The sequence below is a fragment of the Macaca fascicularis genome, chromosome 1, assembly GCF_037993035.2.
Source record: "Macaca fascicularis isolate 582-1 chromosome 1, T2T-MFA8v1.1".
Classification (NCBI taxonomy): Eukaryota; Metazoa; Chordata; class Mammalia; order Primates; family Cercopithecidae; genus Macaca; species Macaca fascicularis.
Genome location: NC_088375.1, coordinates 222,278,628 through 222,301,088, shown reverse-complemented (window position 1 = coordinate 222,301,088; position 22,461 = coordinate 222,278,628). Strand labels below are relative to the sequence as shown.

The window sequence follows — 22,461 nt, the reverse complement described above, 5'->3', positions numbered from 1 at the left end:
CAGGGCACTTTCTGCCCTCGTAAGTAAATCTCTGCGCTGCGTACTGTTAGTTCCTGCTTCTGAAGTGCTGATTCAGTGTGTAAGCCTTCTCCTCTCTTTTAGACCTGTCTAGAAAGGGATGTTTTGCTTCAGTGAGCTCCAGGAACAAATAATAAAAAGTACAGCAAGTACAAGGCCGAGGACAGACCCCGTGCGCTCTTATCAGTCATCTGAAATATGCGCAGCCTTTCCAAGACAAATGCGCACTCCTGTTTCTAGGAAAACACCAGAAAGTACTTACCAATTACCCTGTATATGGTGTGTGGAAAAGACAACATCAGCCTACCCTGAAAGCCATAACAGAGCAGATTCCTCTGGGCAGCCGACAGCTGAGTGGCCCAAGTTAGAGCCACTGCAGAATCCCAGCCTGTGGCCTGGGCCAGGTCTAGGTCCAGGGGGCTTTCTTCCCTTGCATGATTACCATGTCCCTCACCCTTTGCCCAAGCAACTGACCTCATCTTAGAAGAAGTCTGAAGGGTTGATGTGTTCTTACTAAATGCCCAGGATTTTCTTCCAGACCCATCACAGATCCAAAGATGGCTCTCCTGAAGAGATGCCTAGATAAACAGGGTGCAACCTGGGGGAATCTATTACAGTAATAACCGCAGGAATGAGAGCCACCGCTGGTGGGCAGCTCACCATCCGCCAGGACCAGGCTTGGCGGGCACTGTTTTATTTGATCTTCACAGCAGTCCTGTAAGGTAGGTGTCATCGTCCTGTTTCAGAGAGAAAACTGAACCTGAAAGTTAAGGAAGTTAACCAACTTGTCCACGATCACATGGCCAGAAAATGGTAGAGGCAGGATTCAAACTCAGTTGAGGGTCTTTAACCACTATTTCATGGTACATTCATTCACAGGCAATACCATCGTTTAATTCTGTTCACTAAACGTAGAGTATGTCTGGTATTACAGAGTGCTGTTGTCTTAGTGAGAAAGGGAAATCATTTTAACCTGCACACTTAACCACTTGGATTTTTGTCCATTTACCCATCTAGGACTCAGGCACAGAGGGTTCGGAAACCGCGTTGCTGCACGGGCCCCCAGGGGCTGCTTCCCCGGTACTCTGAGAGCCAGGCGGAAGGACAGGAGCAGCTCTTCAAACTCACAGACAACATACAGGACGAATTGTAAGTTAGAGCATGGCAAACCAGCCCTGTGGGTCTACTGAGTTGCCTCTTCTCCTTTTGATCCTGAGAAGTTTCCATCTGATGTGAGTTATTTTCATGACTCTCCGACCTTAGATCTGGTCAAAGAATTCCTTGCCCCAAATGTTTTTTAGATTTAGATATACCTGATGGTAAACAGCCTTTTACTCTAAGGAGGGGTTTTCGACCATGTGCCATAGCCGGGCCTTAGTGTTTTGTTTCTAGAAAATGGCAGTCTCTTTCTAGTTAGTTCAAAGAGAGAAGATAATGAATAAAATGTTCTCAATTTTAAGGTTTTTCTCCAGGAAAAATTTCTTAAACTTTGATATCCCACTTTTGCGGCAGAATGCTAGCAAAACAAAACGGAAAGACAAATAGCAAACAACTAATAGTTGGACATTTTGGAAATGTGTTTTTCTTAAGATTGCTTTGTTACTCTTTAAATATGGAGCCTTGTATACCTGGGATCTTGTCATATCTTCAGTTAGTGATTTTATTCCTAGTTGACATGGTAGAATTAAGTCTTTCACTATTTTAGGATATTTTGCAGAGATCCTTGTAGCATAAACGTGCTCTAGAACCTGAATAGGTGCCAGAACCACCAGCCCAGAGAAAGCAGTTAGTTGTGTCTAGAAGTAGCAAAATACTAGTTTAATTTCTTCTGATGCTTATTTGTCTCCTTTAAGGTAAAGCGAGCTTGGGAGGATTCTGAGTGCTGTGAGTGTGTTTTGGAGGGTGGAGGAATGTCTGAAATAGAGGTCAGCTGTCAGGATAGTCTTCAGAGTCGTCGTTAGGGACAGTGTTAAGTAGATCTCATCTCATATTTTCATGGCAGTATTTGAATGGGGATATCAAAAGCCGAATCCAGAAGGTATTTGTTGCTTGCCAGATAGAATGGCATCTTCCTACCTGTGCCCTGTGTGACCCCTGTGGTGGTATCAGAAGGTCTCTTGATAATGGAGTTGTATTTTCTTGTGTCGTCTACTTGGGTTGCCATTATAAAGTATTATAGACTGGGCAGCTTAAGCAGCAGAAATTTGTCTTCTTGCAGTTCTAAAGTCTGAGAGGTCCAGAATCGTGGTATCTTCTGATTCTGCTGCTGGTGGGGTTCTCTTCCTGGCTTGCAGGTAGCCCTCTTCTCACTGTGTCCGCACATTGCAGAGAGAGGTGGGGGAAGCTCTGTGGTGTCTCTTATAAGGGTACTAATCCTATCAGCTCAGGGCCCCAACCTTATGACTTAACTGTGATTACTTTCTTACTCCAAGTGGTCACATTGGAGTTAGGGCTTCCACATATGAATTGACAGGGAGGGGTAACTCTGTCCACAGCAGGTGTCGCTCATAGCTTCTGCTGTTGGAGTCCAGTGCCTAGAGTGCCCATGCAGTTCACTCCAGGGAGAACTTTATATTCCTTCCTTCCTTGGGGCAGGGATTTGGTACCATGACTGCTCTTGATACTGCTTTGTAGATGGAACTTTTAGCCTTTGGATGGGAGGTCTAGAGAGTCATTTCTCAGGTCTGGCAGGACATGGTGCAGAGTCTGCTACAATGGCAGCCCTGTGAGGCTGGGATTTTTCTCTGTTCCATTCAGGGAAGAATCCTCAGCACACAGAACAGTGCCTGGCATCTAATAGGCACCCAATACATACAGCCAGATAGCTGCAGTTCAGCATTTGTGTTCACATATGTCCATTTTCCAATCATTTGGGGTTTTATTGTCAAAGGCTAAATGAGATTTTAAATTATTGCATGTTGTCTTTTCACTTTCCTCCCCAACTCACCTCCATTCAAGTCAGACCATCTCTGGTCACTGTGAAATTCGTTTGCAATAGAAGACATTGCGTAGTACAGCCAACATAGGACTGCTCTCAGTGAGATACACACATGGAAAAACAGAGCCAGAGAGAGCTGAAAACTGGAATCAAAATGAAATCAGTAAAATAGTTTTCATGAAATTCATATGAACTAGGAAGAGATACTGGCATGAATGAATTCTGACTTTAAAAGATGAAAACCATGTGTCTCCACCCAAGTGGTGGGTTAAATCTTGCCAGTGAATGCTGAAGGAGGCACGTGACCACGGCTTTCCCCAGTGTACAAGGAAGGAGCCATCAGGGAGTGTGGCGAATGTTCCTCTGAAGTATCCTCAGTTGTCAGCCTGGGTCTTCGCGGTGGAGTGAACATTACACTCATCACTTTGCAAGAAAGGAGTTTTCAGGAAAAGCCCACAAGCACCAAATTATACCTCTGACTTTTATCCTAGATTTGTAATTAAAAACATGTTTAAAGACCTAATTATTTGCATATTTCCCTTCAGAGTTAACCCCTTTAAAGGGTCTTTAATACCTTGCTCTACTGTTCGAACTAAATGTTTCCACATTTTTTTCCAGTTAGGCTCACTGTTTCACTTCTGGAAAATATTGTGTAATTATTTCCCGATGGAGTGAAAACCCCACGAAGTCCCCAGTGCCATCGTGACTTCAACCGTGTTCTCCCAGATCGACTTGCATTTCATTTTTTCATTCTATTTAATTAATTAATATCAAAAAGATAGTTACCGACATTTGATTTCTGGTCTGGCCAGCTGAAAGGTCTTCACTTTCAAATTAATCATATATTCCTCTGAGAAATTGCGCAATTGTCACTGCTTCCCATCTTTCTCAATTTTGGTTTTGAAACAGGATCCGGGTTAAAATGATGTTAAAGTAACATTTGTCTTATGTGGTGAAATTAATTTTTCTTTCTAACTCGTGTCTCATTTGTAGCCAGAAATTCATTTTCATTTTGTTGTAAGGTACCTGTTTTATTTCTAATACTGCATCACATTTAACGGTGCACACCAGGCTGGTGAGAGGAGGGTGGCTCCTGCCTTTTAGAAAACGCTCCGGAGCAACCCACGTGACCTGAGAAGCTGGCCTAATGTACTGCTTTCTGGAATTAGACAATTGAAATTGTACTTTTTAAATGTAGTTTTAGAAAGTAACATTTATGAGATTTTTTAAATACAGAAGTGTAAAAAATAGAAGTAGCCTATGCATCTACCAGCCAAATAAGTTGCTCCTCTTTTCAATTTTTTGTAGAGATGGAGTCTCGCCATGTTGCTCAGGCAGGTCCGAACTCCTGGCCTCAAGTCATCCTCAGCCTCCCAAAGAGCTATGAGGCCAAAGTGGGAGGATCGCTTGAGGCTGGGAGTTCAAGACCAGCCTGAGCAACATGGCAAAACCCCCTCCATACAAAAAGTAGCCAGGTGTGGTGGCACACACCTGTAACCCCAGCTACTTGGGAGGCTGAGGTGGGAGGATGGCTTGAGCCTGGGAGGTCGAGGCTGCTGTGAGCTGAAATCACACCACTGCACTCCAGCCTGGGTGACAGAGGGAGATCTTGTCTCAAAAAGAAACTCAAATGCATGGTTAGCAAATCCAAGAGTATGGAAAATAAAATCATGAGTAAAAGTCTCTTATCTACTTTGTAAACATGCTGTTTATGATTTTTGTATCTTGTCTTTTCTTGAGAAATTTCAGAGAGAGAGAAATCAGGAAAATTTTTGAGCACACCATATAATATTGATTCTAGTACCATATAATTATAAATACAAACCTTATAGTAACATACACAGTCTCAGAATAAAAATAATTCCTCCTTCTGAGGAATGGAATAGAATTTATTAGCTTCCATTTCCTAAAGTAGGAAATAATCTACTAGTAACTATTGACACTTACAGAATTGGCCATTTGTTGATATGTCCCTGAATTAAAACTTACATTTGGCAGATGGCTCAGCTACTCTGATAAAGTTAAAGTTTGCTAAATCTTTAATAAGCTAAATCAGGAGTTCTAAGAGAAGTTTTCAACTTTCCTACTGGTAACATGTGTCTAGCATCCAGAGTTGCCTGTACACTGGCAAATTTCTTGCCTTACTGTAATGCCAGTGTCATCTTCTGAGACATCCTAACGCATACATTTATGGAATCCTACTATGTGCCAGGGTGAGTAAGAAATTTCCTCTGTCCTCAGTGCGTTCACAGTTTAGCAGGGGAAGCAGACACTGTATTACCAACAACCTATAACATATATTGCTGTTAAAATAGAAGTATGAGCAACATATTATGGAACCGCAGACGGGAAGTGATTAATTTATACTGGAAGCCAGGGAAGGCTTCACAGAGAAGGCTCTGGACAAGTCACCTGACCTTGTAGGAGGTGGAGGAATGTGCCAAGGAGAGAAGGTGCATGGACAGAGCACAGTGCTGGGCAGAGACACGGGGCAGAAGAGCTCACGGCAGGTCTGGAGAATTTGGGGTCAGCCTTTTGTGGCAGCAGCGCGTGGGGAGAGAAGGAGCGGAGGCTGGAAAGCTGGGTGCCCAGGCCGGATGCTGAAGGCTGACCTTAGTGGTCATGCCGAGGAGCCTGCCTCTCCTGTAGATGGGAGTGAGATTGTGAGGAAGAGGATCCCACTCAAAATTCCTCATGAAAAATAAAACCTTGACAGCAGCAGGTAGTGAGACTGAAGGCACAAAGCCAGTTAGGAGGCCCCTGGGGTAGCCCGGGTAGAAGGTGGAGAGGCCTGAACACGGTGGCCGTAACGATGACTAGAAGAGGACAGATCGGAGAGGCATTAAGGAAGCAGCGTCTGTGGATCCCTCAACTGCTGAATTGGAATCCGAGTGAGGAGGAGGGTTGAGAGTGGCTCCGGGCTCCTTGCGTGTCTGGTTGATGGGGATGCCATCAGCTGATGCTGGGGGTGCTGAAGAACAAGGGTTGGAGAAGGAGCAGCTCCCCAGTGGACGTGTTGAGGTGCCCTGAAGAGGACCTGGCACTCAGAGCGACACTGGGCCCAGACATGGAGTCAGGGCCATAGATGGACCTGGGGTGGGTAACGCCTAGGGGTAGAGGAGCCTGTTCCAGGAGCACTGAGTCAGGCGTCTCAGAATGCTTCTGATTTTGAAATGACTCCAGAGGGAGTAGAATCAGGTATATAAATGAGTTAATATTGGGGGGGGAAAAAGCGGGAGGAAAATTAAGTAGAGTGGCTGAAACAGTTAACTTGGCAGATTTCTCCCTGAGACAAGTTGGTCATGAGCCTGTTTCCCATGTGGCCTTCCAGAGAGACAGCTCTCTCTCCAATCTCCTGATGAGACGATGTGTGGGGGAAGGAGGGGTCATCCCCACAGGTTTGGGATAACTGGGCACCTGTTCTCAACAAGAGCCACCATTAACTGCGGATCTCTTTCGTGTGGGGCACGTAGATTAGCTCACACCATCACAGTGGCCCTGCAGAGTAGACCCATGGCGTTCTACACATCAGGATGGGGAAGCTTTGGGCAAAGTGAGAGGCGGAGGCGACTGGCACCAGAGCGGCTTGGGAGGACGTTGTGACCTGCCCCAGAGGAGGCCTGAGGCTGCTGTTGATGGTACCATGGCTGCTGTTGCGGAGAGTGCCCCGTGGTTCCTGGTCTATGGATGTCGTTAGTGATGGTGGGTTCTATTAAGGTGGCACTGGCTCTTGGCAGATTCACCCACTCTTAGCACCTGTCATCTTGGAAAAGGGTGTAAGCTGGTGCCACAGCCTTCCCTTCTCTCGGAAGAAACTTTCTGACACTGAGCCCCAAGGCCAGAGTATCCTTTCTCCCCTTAAAGGGGAGTTAAAACTTTTTTCTTTCTTCTTTTTTTTTTTTTTGAAATAGAGATGGTGTCTCACTATGTGACCCAGGCTGGTCTCAAACTCCTGGGCTCCAGTGATCCTCCCACCTCAGCTTCCCAAAGTGCTGGGATTATAGGTGGGAGCCACCGTGCTCTGCCCCCAGAGTTGAAACTTTTAACTGAGGTTTCAGAATAGTATAAAAATCCTATTTTTTAAATAGAATCAATTGTAGTATCTACAGCAACCTAAACTGTGTCAACTGAATACCGAGGTGACTTCTCGAGGTCTCGGATTGGAAGGATAAAGCTCATCTGATGCTGTGTGTTTCTGGCTCCCCTTTCCTCTCAGTTAATAACAGATCAGAGAACAGAAGGAGTATGCTCAGAGCCACCCAAGACCATGGTGGCCTTCTTCCCTCAAGGTTTTTCCAACAGTCACTATTCGTGGACCAAAAGCAGGCCTTGCGGGAAGCTTGATTTTAAGAGCAGTGAAGAGAGGAGAGCCTGGGGTCGAGACTGCAAAGCAGTGTGAGCACCTCAGGGAGCCTCAAGTGAGGCAAAGGAAAGCCTGGGAGAACTAGTCCAGGGAGGGAGGGGAATGACCTGTGGCTTTAGGGAAAGGGAACGGAAGACAGTGCAGATGGGCAGAGGGGAGGGTGCGGAGCGTGCTGCGTTTGCCAGGCTTCTCTTACCACCCTGAGTTTTGCTGCTTCTCTCACAGTGACAAGTTTGGGATCAGACTCCATTAGATAAGGGGTCTGGTCTGGAACTGTTTAATTATTCTTTGATGTGATTGGCAGATTTTGTAATAAAAAAAAAAAAAGAATTAAAATTAGTAATAATGATGATGATGCAACCCAAAGCCCTGGCCATTGTGGGGTGCAGGAAAGCCACAGGAAGACGATGGGGACAGAGCTGTGGTCGCCTGGGCCCTGGGGTCACTGCCCAGTTCCAGCTGTGGCCTCACTACCTCCCTTCTTCCTTCAGCCAGACCCTTGGCTCTGATCTGCTTTTGATTTGAAAAGACTTTAGAACACTTCATGCACAATTTCCAAACATACGTTATTATCAGTAGCAGCTTCGGGGCATGCGCAGGGTCCTGGACTTACAGGACAGAGATACGTGTGGAGTGACAGCACTGCCTTCCTCCACTTACCTTTCTGTATGGCCATGAATTCCTTGACCTCCGTGCTCACTTTGTGAAGAAAACTGGCAGTGATTACCCTCTCCATCAGAAAGATGAGGGAGCCTGAGCTACCAAGAAAGCCACGGACTCGGCCAGAGTCAACCAGCGGGCCGGGCTTTCCTGCTGGCTCGGCCTGTGTTTCCTTCACTGTGCTCTCTACCTTACCGGAGGCGTCCCAGCTCAGTCACCCCTCCTCCAGAAGTGGTTCTGGCCTGATGGAGGACTTGCACCATCTGTCTCCCAGGCTGGAGTGCAGTGGCACGATCTCGGTTCACTGCAAGCTCTGCCTCCCAGGTTCACGCCATTCTCCTGCCTGAGCCTCTGAGTAGCTGGGACTACAGGCACCCGCCACCACGCCCGGTTAATTTTTTTTGTATTTTAGTAGAGACGGGGTTTCACTGTGTTAGCCAGGATGGTCTTGATCTCCTGACCTCGTGATCCGCCCGTCTCGGCCTCCCAAAGTGCTGGGATTACAGGCGTGAGCCACCACGCCCGGCCGGAAAAGAGTCTATTTTAAAGCCTATAGAAGTGTTCCAGGATGGAAAGCACACTAGTCATGTCGGCCACTCTGGCCTGGGTGTGAGAGCATCTGCCCAGATGGAAAGCCTGTGACTGACATGTAAATGTCAGCTATGGCGAGTGCCCAATGTGGTGGCGCTGGGGTTTGGGGGCTGGGCACTGGGGTGAAAGTGCCTGTGCTATGCTCACCTAGAGGAAAGAACCTCAAATCTCAGTTGGATTTTTCATGCAGGTTCCTGCTGTCACCCCAAACATGGTGGCCAACTTTGGAGTCTCCTTGGAGAGCCCGTGACGGCCTCAGTGCCTGTGCACCAGGCCCGCTCCAGGGTCTCAGCTTGAGTCCCCGCCGGTTCTGGCTGGCACTGTGTCACCTCTTCTCTGTGTCAGGATCATTTTTATACCTCTCTGTCTGTCTGTCTGTCTGTCTTTCCCCGTGCCCTCGTTTCTTTCCCGGACCAGCCATTTCAGATTCCATCCAACTCTGTTCAGTGATGATGCCGCTCTCAATGCTGTCAGAGCGCAAGATGTGAGAACGTCTGTGCTGAGTGGCCTGAACGCTGAAGGCTGCGGGTCTTTCTAATGTTGGCATTGAGACTTTACAAGTCTACATTCTTGGCATTGTCAACCAGTTAGAATAGAACAATAAACCCCAGTTTTGGTCACGGGCGTCTGTAATTAAAATGGCAACTGGGACAAGGCAGACACTTACTGAGTGCTGATGGGGTGGCCAGCTCTGTGGTTGCTCAGGAGACACGGGGCTGTGAGATATGGACCCCACTTACAGGGCTCACCTCGTAGTCAGAGAGCGGAGAGACTTATCCAGGACACATGGAAACGACGAGTTGGTGCTTGGCGGTGCTTTGGGGACCATCACAATTAAATGCTCAAAAGTGGAGGAGGGGCTGGAGTATGTGGGGGATGCTTCATAGAGAAGTTAGGACCTGTGATCCTTGCAGGGAGGGGGATGGGCTTTAGAGAAGTTGAGGGAGCAGGCGTGCGTCCTGCACGGACCCCCAGTGAGCGAGGGCCCGGCAGCCTGTTCCCTTCAACAGGCAGGCCACCTCCTGCCCCCAGGCTTCTGCCTCCTTCAGAGGACCTGGGAACAACACCGTTCTGGACCCAGGTTTCCGAACACTTGAAGGTGGAGCCTGGCTCTGAGCAATTCAGTTTGCCAGCAGGAGCTCGACTGCCACTCTGTCGTCAGCCTTTAGTATTCCTGCCGCCGTCCATCCTTGTCCGCTGTCCCTGGACGCTGCAGCCCCATTGTGAAGGGCTGTCACAAGATTCAGGGGAGGCAGCCAGGCCGGGGGGGGACCGTCACGCTGTTCCCAAGGCTCACTGCTCTTCATTCAGTGGCCAGAGAGGTTTGATGTGCATAAATTTCCACTTTAAATGTGTGAGCTCCATGATAGAGGAATTCAGTTTCTTCGGAGTGGCCGGAAAGCTCCTGAAGTAACAACTAGTAGTTTCCAAAAGGAAGATGACAGCTTTACCTAAGAAAGCGTTTTCTGACTCTCTGAGTTTTCTGAACATGAAGTGGATGGGGGAGTGCCCCGTCCCTGGAGGGGCTGAGCTTACAGACGGAGGAAGCGGGTGTGGGAGTGCAGGTGTTTTAACACCAGGCCGTCTCTTCCTGGCGTGCCATTTGGTGAATCTGTTTAGTTCTGCTTTTCCCCATCAGCTTTCAGCACCCCCAGCCGCGCCTTCTCGCCCGCTCGTGTTTCCCTCCCCTCTGCCAGGCAGTGAACTTTCTCAGCTGCTCCTTCAGTTTCACATTGAAAGGCATCCCGTTTTCGGTTTCGTCCAATACGGCATTGTTACCGTTTTCTGTAAGCTTTAAGGTATCCAGAAATGCTCACAGAAAAACATCAACAAACACCCCCCAAGATACAATTTCCGGATATGAAAGTATTTCTATCTTTGAAATTGTTGGTGGTCATCATTAGCTGACATTTATCAAGCGCCCCATCGAGGGGTGTGGGGTGCCATGGCCATGGGCCTCACAACAGGCCCCTGAGGCCAGGCCCATTTTTGTTCCTAATTTACAAAAGTGGAAGCTGAAGCTCAGCGTGATTAAGCCACCTGCCCAAGGTGTAGTGAGCAAGGGGGCCGGGATTTACACTCAGGCCCTGGGGCCACAGAGCCCGCAGTGGGCCTCCCCCTGACGCTGGGCCAAGCCCCAGGTGTCACTCCTGTGTTCCCGTCTTGCTTTGCAGCTTCATCGCTGTGGAGAACATTGACAGCTACTGCGTGCTCATCTCCTCCAAAGCTGTTTACTTCCTGAAAAGTGGGGACTACGTGGACCGAGAAGCCATTTTCCTAGAAGTCAAATACGATGACCTCTACCACTGCCTTGTCTCCAAAGACCATGGGAAGGTGTACGTGCAGGTGACCAAGAAAGCCGTGAGCACGAGCAGCGGAGTGTCCATCCCCGGCCCCTCCCACCAGAAGCCCATGGTGAGTGCATGGCTGTTCTCAGGCTGTTCTCAGGCTCCTCAGGCGCAGGGCCAGGGCCTCCATGCCTCTGCCCTGCTTCCCCCTCCTCAGCAGGAGCCCATGTAGGAGGTTCAGGCTGGGCCCTTCCCAGGAGTGCTCCTCTCCGTCCTGAACGTGGGAGGGCCCAGGGTATGTTTATGGGGTGATGCTGCCCGGGGTGATGCTGCCCTCCAAGCTGGCCCATGGGTGACTGTGGGAATGTTACTGCCTCACAACATTTGTGCCTCAGTTACTCATAGATGTAGTGAGGGTGACAATACTTACTCTCGTTGGTGATAAGGAACAGCTAACAAAACACACAGGGTTTTTCTGCTCCCACAATGGGATTCTCCAGTGCACTGAATGGAAGAAAGCACTGGAGCTCACGCTTCTCCGTTGTTTCTCCTTAACAGTGGAAACCAGAACATTATTTCTAGTAGCTCTAGCATGTGCAATGAGTATTTGTAAATAAAAGTTATACTTGGCCTCCAGAGGGGGCAGGGTATTGCTATGACAAGGCCTTTAAATAAGAAAGCTCCTGTGAACAGCTCGCGCTCCTGGAGGGCTGGCCGCCTTGTGGGTTGTGTGGTCATTGTGTCGCTGTCATCCCCTCCTCGCTATTGGTCATGGCAGGTGATTCATTCAGGTCTACACAGCTGACCTTGAGGAGCTGGGGTTCAAATCCAAGTGACTTGACACAGGAGCTGGCTGCAGAGCCCCTCGCGGTGCTGTCCCTGGCCAGTCTGCCTGGTGGCTTGCCACGACACCCAGGTGTTAGTCCTGCTCATTCTCACCCGGTACGCCGGGATTTTGAAGCTTGCATTCAAGAACGATACGTTAATTAAAAGGGCCTGCCCGCGCCTCTCTCTACGGATCAGAAATAGCGCCGGCCTTCCTGGGCCTCTCTCCTCCGGAGTCCTTTGGCCTCCCCCTGCTCAGCAATGCACTGGGGCTTGCTTGGGCTTGTGTAAGGCTCCCCTGGGGTCGGTCATTGGCTTAAGTTAGAGCTGGCTGACAAAGAGGGCGAGCACCCCAAAGTGTGAGTATTTCTCCAGATCCCTTCACTGTAGCAGGTGGGCAGCCTCGCCTACTACACTTCTGCACCCTTTCAAAGCAGGTGAGCAGGGAGGTGTTTGTGGTAAGAAAGACCTAGACGCTTTTGTTGGCTGATTCTTCTTCCTTCCTCGGCTGTCACCTGAGATGTGAACCCCGCACTCCTGCTCTCGGTCTTACCTCTGCACATCAGTTCTGGGGGCGGGGAGGGGTGGGGTCCCAGATGGCAGGTGAGTATGGGTTGGCTGCACAGTCCTGGGGAATGTTTAAAAAGACAGATCGGCCAGGCGTGGTGGCTCACGCCTGTAATCCCAGCACTTTGGGTGGATCACGAGGTCAGGAGTTGGAGACCATCCTGGCTAACACGGTGAAGCCCCGTCTCTACTAAAAAAAAAAAAAAAAAATTAGCCAGGTGTGGTAGCACACGCCTGTAGTCCCAGCTACATGGGAGGCTGAAGCAGGAGAATCACTTGAACCCGGGAGGCGGAGGTTGCAGTGAACAGAGATTGTGCCTGGGTGACAGAGACTCCGTCTTAAAAATAAAAAAAAAAAATCCAGACTTGAGTGCAAGTGAACTAGGGGAGCAGCCCCGGCCATCACTGTTTCTTTGACGTGGACATCCCATCCTGAGACACAGCTGGGCTGGGAGCCGCCGCCTGGGGGATCTGATTCCTGGGTTTCCCCACCCTGGGGGCAGGTGACCCATCCTGTTCTCCTCCTTAGGTCCACGTGAAATCTGAGGTCCTCGCTGTCAAGTTGTCACAAGAAATAAACTACGCCAAGAGCCTCTACTATGAACAGCAGCTTATGTTAAGACTCAGCGAAAACCGAGAGCAGCTGGAGCTGGACTCCTGAAGCCCCGCTGCTGAGACGGGCGCTCCCGACACAGCACAGACCCGCCGGGAGGAAAGAGGCCAAGCTCTCGGCGGGCATTAGAGGCAGAACCAGAGTTGGGTTTGGGGAAGTTGTCAAGGAATGAGGGAAAGTAAATCCTCATGAGGAAAGATACAAGTGGAAATCACATTAATTTGTGAGGCAGGGAGTTATTTTAGATTATGGGAAATAATTTTTAAAGGTATTGGTTAAATAACATTTAAAAACATGTACCGAGACGAATCTAATTTTTAGATGCCCTGTATTTTGTTAACATGTATATATGTACAACTGTGTGTTTGTAAATATATAGGAATGTTTCTGAGCAGGGCCTGTGCTATGTGTAAAGGTTTGTTAACTGTAAAGTAATATAAAATTATATTGGATCTTCTATTGCACTAATTCTAGACATCTAATTCAGGATACTGTCTATAGAAAGGCATTCTTAAAGAATGTTACATCTTAGTTTTGGAGACTAAAGTGTTCCCAGTAAAGTGGGTTGAGGTGAGGGCTGTGGTCCTGAAAGGGACACCTTTGACATCGTGGCTGCCCAGTTGGGCCGTGAGCTGCGGCACCCAGGACTAGCGCTGGCCCCTCAGAAGGATCTAGGAGAGGGGCTTGGGAGCTCCCTTTTAATTTCTCACCCCCATTTTACAAAGAGTGCTTAGATTCTCACAAATTGTGTTGTAAGTTATCCATTTGGCTTTATCCTAACTAGTCTTACCAAACTTAGAGGGAAACCTGTGCTCTATTACCACACATGGGCAAATCAGCATTGTAAGCTTTCTCAGGTTATTATTAGAGAGGTTGGAAACACTGGTAAACTCTGTTAACTGAGAAGGAAAAGAAAAATCCCATTGAACTACTGCAACAAATCAGAAATCCACATAAGAGTGCTCTCCTGCCTGGGCAGCAGCAACCAAGAACAAAGCCCGGGGACTGTTTTCCTTTTAATAAAGCCACAGGCGGGCATCGCAGCTCCACAGCCCGAGGGGACACAGGATGGAAACCCCAGGGTGAGAAGGGAGCGGGGAGAGTTCCAGAAAGGGGATGAAATAGTATTAAAAAGCTGCGTTGGTAAGCTTTTCGTGGAACCAAGATTTGACGAAAGCATCTCTTATCCTTGTTTTTAAATTCCTGCTGGGAGCAAGGCCTGGTATGAGCGGCCTGGGTCTTTTTTTGGTGTTTTGCTTTTCTGTAAGGATTAAGCATCTAGGGAGAAGGGAAAAAGGGCCTCACTTTAGAATGAATGACTCACCTTGTGATTTTAAAATTTTTATTTTAATAAAGCTAATCAATTTCTACAACCTTGTCACATGTAGCTGAGTCTGGGATGACTCAGTGGATCAGTGGATGCGTGGAAGGTTTTGGTGTTTATAACTCATGACCCAAATCCTTCCAAAACACAAATGAAGCTAATCTTCTTCCCCTCCCTTTCCTCTCCCACTTCCCCTCTGTGTCTGTCTGTGTGTGTGTATGTGTGTGTGTGTGTGTGTGTACGCGTGCAGAGGAAGGAAGGGAGCTTTAGCACAAGTAGCTACATGGTGTTCAAGGATCAGCTTTCTTGAACTCCGAGGCTGGTTGCCTTCGCTGAACTCCAAGTTAGTGGATTGCAGAATTGAAACTTGGCTTTTGCGGCATTGGGTGGGTTTTAGTTTGTGTCTTTCCGGGGGGTAGTCGTGATTGTGTCAGCACTCATGCCCTGCACAAGATGGCAGCAGGATACAGCCAAGTGGCAGCTCCTCCGCAGCTTCCTCCTCAGCCTCCCTCCTTGCACCCCAAAGTTTGGCTTGTGGTTTTTGTCATCAGCAACCCACTGCCTGAGATCATGATCTCTTAAAAGATGAGACTCTCGGAAGGGTTGATTGTATGCGTCAGTGAGCCTTCTATCAGCTTCTGGAACAAAGTCACTTGAAATTTCTTGATGAGATCAAGGAGTTTAGCGTTACTAAAGAAATCTGCTTTGGGCCGCAGCAGTGCTGGGCATTCTCAGATCTGACTGAGGAAGTTAGCCTGCAGCTGGTGCTTTAGGAGGAATCCAGAGAAGTGTTCAGATGCCCTCCTCGGGCTCCTTTCTAATTTTATTCAACTCTTTAAATAGCTGCCCATCTCCTGTGATTGCACAATCAAGCACTTTGACACTCGCACCTTAGGAGAGGCAGATGTTAAAATGGGATCCAAAGACCATCTAGGGCAAGGCTGGGTGGGAGATGGGAGGGCGAACGGCGAGCTGTTCCACTTCTCAGCCCTCCCCTGCCCTGCAGCCCTGGGCCACCTGCAGCCAGAAGGTTTCAGGGGTGTCTGACATCCCCTCCTGGTTCTCACCAGGAAAACATGCAAAACTTTGGAGGAAACAGGCGCTGCCCGTGGCTCCTTCAATGCCCCGTTTCTTTGTAAACTGATACTCAGCCAGCAACGTCTAAGACTTTGTTAAGATCATTTCTGGCCGGGCGCGGTGGCTCAAGCCTGTAATCCTAGCACTTTGGGAGGCCGAGACGGGCGGATCACGAGGTCAGGAGATCGAGACCATCCTGGTTGACACGGTGAAACCCCGTCTCTACTAAAAAAAATACAAAAAACTAGCCGGGCGCGGTGGCGGGCGCCTGTATTCCCAGCTACTCGGGAGACTGAGGCAGGAGAATGGCGTGAACCCGGGAGGCGGAGCTTGCAGTGAGCTGAGATCCGGCCACTGCACTCCAGCCTGGGCGGCAGAGCGAGACTCCGTCTCAAAACAAAAAAAAAAAAAAAAAATCATTTCTACTGCTTTTCTTTCTGCCTCAAACACACAGTTGGTCTCTGAGGAAAGTAAAATAAATGGAATAAGCGTAAATTGGGTAAGGAGATATCCAAAGCCACTCAGTCCCTTGACCCAGCACCGTTGACCGACCCGTGTCACTCCCTGGCTGGCGCTGCTTCTCTGTGCTCACTGAAAGGTGAGCCAGGCCAGTGTTTCCCCAGGCTCTGGCCTGGTCACTACACAGTGGAAAACAGACAAGCGGCCCCTTCCCCAGTCCCAGAGTGTCTTGCTGCTTGGTGGGTACTCACCGCAATGTTCTGAAGGCTCCAGGGCCACTTTGTTTGTAAGTATGATCTGTGCCTCAAAATACCATAGTAGCTGCTTGATAAAATTCTAAAAATGAAATATCTGGTTCTCTATTATGTAAACACTATTACAGTCACCAATGTGTTAAGACTCTCGAGTCTGGTTCTCATATCAGAGTCATCATTTTTCTTCCTGTGGAATAAAATGCTTTGTGGACTTCCCAAACTTGTTGTTTGTTTTCTTCTGGTCTCTTGGTGATCTGTAGCTTCTAGAGCTATCACCAGTGACAAATACCAAACATAGTATGATGTTCACGATAAAATGTGGCCTCTCCCCCCAAGCCTGGGGAGGCAGCCCCACTCCTTAACCAGTCTCAACCTCCCAAGAGTAAGTGGCAGTCTCCGCACTATACTGGCTGCTGCTCAGCCCACTCTGAGGTTCCTGGTTCAAGCCCCAGCAGGACAGAAGTCACACTAAGGGTTTAGGCAGCTGAAGAAGAAACAGCAAAGGAGGCCGGGCGCGGTGGCTCACGCCTGTAATCCCAGCACTTTGGGAGGCTGAGGCGGGCGGATCACGAGGTCAGGAGATTGAGACCATCCTGGCTAACACGGTGAAACCTCATCTCTACTAAAAATGTAAAAAATTAGCCGGGCGTGGTGGCGGGCGCCTGTAGTCCTAGCTACTCGGGAGGCTGAGGCAGGAGAATCGCTTGAATCCGGGAGGCGGAGGTTGCAGTGAGCCAAGATCACGCTACTGCACTCCAGCCTGGCGACAGCTTTAGACTCTGTCTCAAAAAAAAAAAACTAGAAAAGGAGACTCAGCAGGATCATCCAGAGACGGAGTGACACCACGAGGGGATGGATCCTAGAAGCTGAGGCCAGAAAGGTTTCAAAGACCATTGAGTGCTGCTGCTAAGTCAGGTGGGATGAGGACCAACAATTACCAATGGACCTAGCGACACTGAAGTCACTGGAAACCTTTCCAAGAGTGGTTTCAATGGAGCATTGGAGGTGAAAACCGGGCTGGAGGAGGTTCAAGAGGAAAATGGAAGGAGAGAAATACCAACAGCTCTCTAGAGGAATCTGGCCGCAAATGGAGAGAACTGACCAGAAATTCAAGAGGGCAGGAAGGAATAAGGGAAAAGAGGGCCTGGCAGGCCGGGAAGATGGGTGGAGGTGGGGGAGCTTGAGATTCGGTTGATTGCTCCTGTTTTCTCACATCAGGCAAGAATGAATACAGGGCGGGAAGTGATGCAGATTTGGAGAGAGAGAAGGTGCACATAGTCATGTAGGATAACAGAAGCATGGTATGTTTGCCGGGCAGCATTAAGGACCCATTTGAGGTTGATGACCGTGAATTTAAAGTGGGACCAGGCAGCCTGTGTTGTGTTTTTGTCCGACCACATTTAGCTGCACAGCTTCAGTGTTGTAGGATAGGCAAAGAATTGGCTTTAATCAAGAAATATTCCCCTCACCTATTCAAGTACCTCATCCACGGTTGCCCAGTTGAACTGGGCAACAGCCAGTCAGAACAAAATGTCAACAGAAATCCAAAAGCCTAGAGAAGGGAAGGGCTACGCTTTCCAAACCAAAGCACAACTTCTGAAGACTATGCCCCTTCCAAATGGGAGGGACAGTGGGAGGTGTGGTTAACAACCCCTACATGAGCACACAATTAGACTCTTTTCGAGGGTTCACGGATGCAGTGGGACAATCAGTCAGTGTTTGATAGTGAACCAGCCAGGCACTCCAGGGCATGGGGATGTCACTGACAGAAAGGGTGTGTGTATGACAATCTTCCCTTTCCTCAGCCGAGTTCAGCATGCCGTCTTGCAGGTATTGGTTGACTGCAAACAACTTTCACCCCAGCTCTTTAGACCAAGAATGTGATTTCTAGCACTGTAAGAGATACTTGATATTTGCTGTTCACTGGACAGTGCATCCCAAGACCCTAAGAACAGAAAGTGCTTCCTGAACACAGACCCAAGCATGTTCATTATTATGAAGAAGTTTGGATTAACCTGGAAGAGCACTTCTTCAGGAAATCTGAAGTGAGATTTCACTCCCATCTGCAAGGGTCTCGAAGACCATCCAAGTTGTGGCTCTCTGGCTGGGGGCATGATAAAAGCAATCATAAAGACCAAAGAAAGGGACTGTAATTCTAGCGCTTTAGGAAGCCAAACCAGGAGGAGCAAGACCAGCCTGGGCAACAGAGGGAGACCCTGTCCAAATTTTTACCATGTTATATAATTATTTATAGCTTCATACGCCGATATACATAGTCATAGATTCCTAACTTTTGTGTTTACAAAAATGGAATCTATTAAACACTGTTTAGCGACTTGCTTTTCTCACTGTTCCCGCAGGCTGGTATCACTGTAGTTTATTCTCTGAAGTGCTGCATGATCATTAATGGTGTAAATGTTCTATAATTCACTCACCTATTCCTGTTTCAGTGGGCGTTCACTTTGCTTTCCAGCTGCTTCCACCCTGCCCCCAAGATCAATGCTGCAATAAATGCCTGCCTATGTATGCGTTTACACACCAGTTTCATTTCTGTACAGTCACTTCCCGGGAGCTGATTAGTTAGGAGGTATGTTCCAGACCACTTTCCCCCAGTGCTGGTGGGAACGTGAAGGGCAGCACCCATCTCTGCCCCTCTTACCTGTCTGATGGGTACAAAGTGATAGTTCGTTGTTACTTTATCTTGCGTGTCCCCAGCAGCGAATTTGACCATCAATTGATTGTTTGTTGGCATTTGGATTTACTGTTAGGAACGGCATTTGCTGAATTACAGCAAATGCCTTTTCAGCATCTATTATTATGAACAGTTTATTATGATACTGTTTCTTCTCCTTTAATTTTTGTTTAAGTAGCACGTTGATATATTTCCTGATATGGAACCACTCTTAATCCCTGGAATAATGGGTTCCACTTGGATAAAATGTGTTAGTTTGTTTTTCTTTTGATACATTTCTGGCTCTTTTTTGCTAATATTTTGAGTCTTGGCATTTTTTAAGTGAAAGAGGTCTATAATTTTCTTTTTTTCAGAGTAACCTTTTTTTTGTTTTGTTTTTGAGACAGAGTCTCTGTTGCCCAGGCTGGAGTGCAGTGACTCAATCTTGGCTCACTACAACCTTGAACTCCTGGGCTCAAGCGATCCTCCCACCTCAGCCTCCCACGGAGCTGGGGCTATAGGCATGTGCCACCTTGCCCAGCTAATTTTTTTTTATTTTGAGTAGAGATGGGGTCTTACTGTGTTGCCCAGGCTGGTCTCAAACTCCTGGACTCAAGTGATCCACCTCACTTCCCAAAGTGCTGGGATTATAGGCATCAGCCACTGTGCCCAGTCTCTTCATCAGACTTTAGAATGAAAATTATGCTCTCTTCGTAGAATGGACCGGGGAGCTTTCCACCATTTGGCTTACAGTACTTAAATTGCATTAGAATTTTCAGTTCTGATTTTCAAAGCTTGGATAAAAGCTGGTTGCAAATCCTTAGGTTACATAACTTTTTTTTTTTTTTTTTAAGAGACAAGGTCTTGCTCTGTCACCCAGGCTGGAGTGCAGTGGTGTGACCATAGTTCACTGTAGTCTTGAACTCCTGGGCTCAAGCCATCCTCCTACCTCAGCCTCCCAAGGATCTAGGACCACCGGCACATGCCACCATGCCCAGCTAATTTATTTTCTTTTTTGTAGAGGCAGGGTCTCTCGCTCTTTGCCAAGGCTGGTCTCAAATTCCTAGCTTCAACTAATTCTCCGGCCTCAACCTCCCAAAGAGCTGGGATTATAGACATGAGCCACTGTGCCCGGCCTAGAATGCTTTTCAGTGGTACCCTTTAATCATCCCTTGCTCTACTCTGTTTATTGGACTATTCAGGTTTTCCATTTCTTCATAGGTCAATTTTGGTAACATTTGATTCTTTTAAATCGTTCGGTTCTCTTAACTGTTGGAATGTGTTGCTGGTACAGTTGCATGTATTATTTTAAGTCCTCATATCTGGTTATTTCTCCTTTCTCATTCCTTGCGTGTTTTCACTTTTTTTTCATAACTAACTTTTTGAGGATGTTAGTGTTCTTTTCAAAGAACCAGTTTGAAATGTGCTTTTCTTTGCCACTTTTTGTTATTTTATTGATCACATCTTTAATCTTTTGGTCCCTATACCTGGCCTGTTTTGATTGATTTTACTATTCTTTTCTTGCTTTCTAAGGTAAGTATTTTGTTTTGTAGTGCTGTATTTTTTTCAACTTTCTTCTTGAATAATGACATTTTTAGGTTATAAATTTTCCTCTGGTACTCAGTTTGTCTCATTAATTTTGGCATTAAGCGTTCTCCTTTTATTGCTTTCTATGTAGTCTTTAATTTTGCTTTTAATTTCTTCTTTGATCTAAGGATTACCTACTTGTTAATTTCTATATATTAAATTATCTTATTTATTTATTTATCTATTTATCTATTTGAGACGAAGTCTGGCTCTGTTGCCCAGGCTGGAGTGCAGTGGCGCAATCTTGGCTCACTGTAACCTCCGCCTCCCAGGTTCAAGGGATTCTCCTGCCTCAGCCTCCTGAATAGCTAGGACTTGGTATGCCACACGCCTGGCTAATTTTTTGTATTTTTAGTAGAGATGGGGTTTCACCATGTTGGCCAGGCTGGTCTCGAACTCCTGACCTCAAGCAATCCTCCCACCTCAGCCTCCCAAAGTGCTGGGATTACAGGTGTGAGCCACTGTGCCCAGCCAAATTGTCTCCTTTAAATTAATGTTTTGAATTTTATTGGATTACGATCAGTAAATAAATGTAACCTGAATATTTCTACACTCTCAAAACATCTGGGCTGTGCGCAGGGGCTCACGCCTGTAATCCCAACACTTTGGGAGGCCAAGGTGGGCGGATCACTTCAGCTCAGGAGTTTGAGATCAGTCTGGGCAGCACTGCGAAACCCCATCTCTGCAAAATATACAAAAATGAGCCTGGCGTGGTGCGCGCCTGTAGTCCTAGCTACTTGGGAGATGAGGTGAGAGGATCTCTTGAGCCAGGGAGGTCGAGGCTGCAGTAAGCCATAACCACTGTACTCCACTGGGTAACAAAAGTGAGACTCTGACCAAAAAAAAAATCTGTTGTGATTTTCTTTTTGTCCAAGTGGTTGATCAGTTTATGTAAATGTTCCAGGGCCGGGTTCGGTGGCTCATGCCTGTAATCCCAGCACTTTGGGAGGCCAAGGTGGGCAGATCATGAGGTCAGGAGTTTGAGACTAGTGTGGCCAATACGGTGAAACCCTGTCTCTACTAAAAATACAAAAAAATTAACTAGGCGTGGTGGTGTGCGTCTGTAGTCCCAGCTACTCAGGAGGCTGAGGCAGAAGAATTGCTTGAACCCAGGAGACGGAGGTTGCAGTGAGCCAAGATCGTGCCACTGCACTCCATCCTGGGCGAGAGAGCAAGACTCCATCTAAAATAAATAAATAAATGTTCCATGAAGATATGAAACAAAAGTATATTCTCTCTTTGAGGCATGCAAAGATACAGATAGAAAGACAGACACACAGAACTTTGTAGACTGTCTGAATTAAGTCCTGCAGGATATGATTTTGTGTGTGGGAGAGGCTGCCTTGCATCTTCAAGTGGCCCGAGGGGCAGTCTCTTAACTCCAGCTATATCCTTTGGAAGTGCAGTACGTGCTTAAAGTAAACAAAGTTAGAAGAAAGGAAAAAGAAGAACGCAGCAGCCTTAATTAAGCTTCCTCCAAATACTCCAGTTGGAACTTCAGAAGGATTTGACGCTGGAACAATTGCATTACAGAGCTGCCTGTCCCACGCCCAGGAGCGGGACCAACCCATTTGTCGCTGAGAGGAGCCAGACCATGTTCTCCCACAGTCTTACCCAAACAGCACACCCAGCGGCAGCAGCTCCCAGGGGCTCACAAAACTTCACACCTCATGCTTCTTCTGGTCTGACTCAAAAGCACAGAAAGGTCATGGGTACGTTTTGACTTGGAGGAAATGTGTGAATCTAGACCAACTTGGCTCTTGGAAACCCCGGGCGAGTGAGCCCCCAAGGGAGGGAGTGTGTGGGAGACGGGAGGGGGCGGTGCTGGGAGGGGGCGGGTGCTGAAACAGCTCCCAGGGCTACTTGAGAGGGAAAATTCCTGCCTTTTGGGCGTATTTTCCTAAGATGCTTAAGAGACTTCCGGGAAGTTTGGCCAAGCCAGTGGAAAGGCACCTCTCAATCTGTTCCATGGTTTGTCCACAGAGATCACGCATCCCTAGGTGTTCCCAGACAGCACACATGACTCTGATGCTGCAGAACCTAACCCTCTGCCCCTCCAGCAACAGGGAGGCACTGCCAGCCGCTGCTCTTGAGCACGCACTGGGCGCCAGGCTCGGTACTGAGTGCATGGATATGCAGTGAATAGGGTGGCATTCTTGCTGCCCTCGCTGAGCTGTACTAGTAGTGGGCGTCAGGGTGGGGCAGGGAAGACTCAACCGAGAAACA

General features: G+C 47.9%; 1 protein-coding gene and 1 non-coding gene across 7 annotated transcripts in view; both read left to right on the top strand.

The window, feature by feature from the left end:
• The window catches only part of VPS13D (vacuolar protein sorting 13 homolog D), a 284,031-nt gene extending 267,834 nt beyond the window's left edge, over positions 1–16,197 (top strand). For 5 of the 6 annotated variants that reach the window (XM_045380426.2, XM_045380422.2, XM_045380417.2 and 2 more), the window contains 3 exons: positions 1,036–1,167; positions 10,745–10,985; positions 12,780–16,197. In XM_045380426.2, coding sequence (XP_045236361.2) covers positions 1,036–1,167; positions 10,745–10,985; positions 12,780–12,911 — 505 coding nt within the window. In that variant the 3' untranslated portion in view covers positions 12,912–16,197. The remainder of the gene's footprint in view (positions 1–1,035; positions 1,168–10,744; positions 10,986–12,779) is intronic. The other variant, XR_012425938.1, reaches the window with a different exon arrangement.
• Positions 11,147–11,312, top strand: LOC123571270 (small nucleolar RNA ACA59). Its single transcript, XR_006695448.2, has one exon. It is a non-coding gene; the product is annotated as a small nucleolar RNA ACA59 (small nucleolar RNA).
• Positions 16,198–22,461: the final 6,264 nt, after the last annotated feature.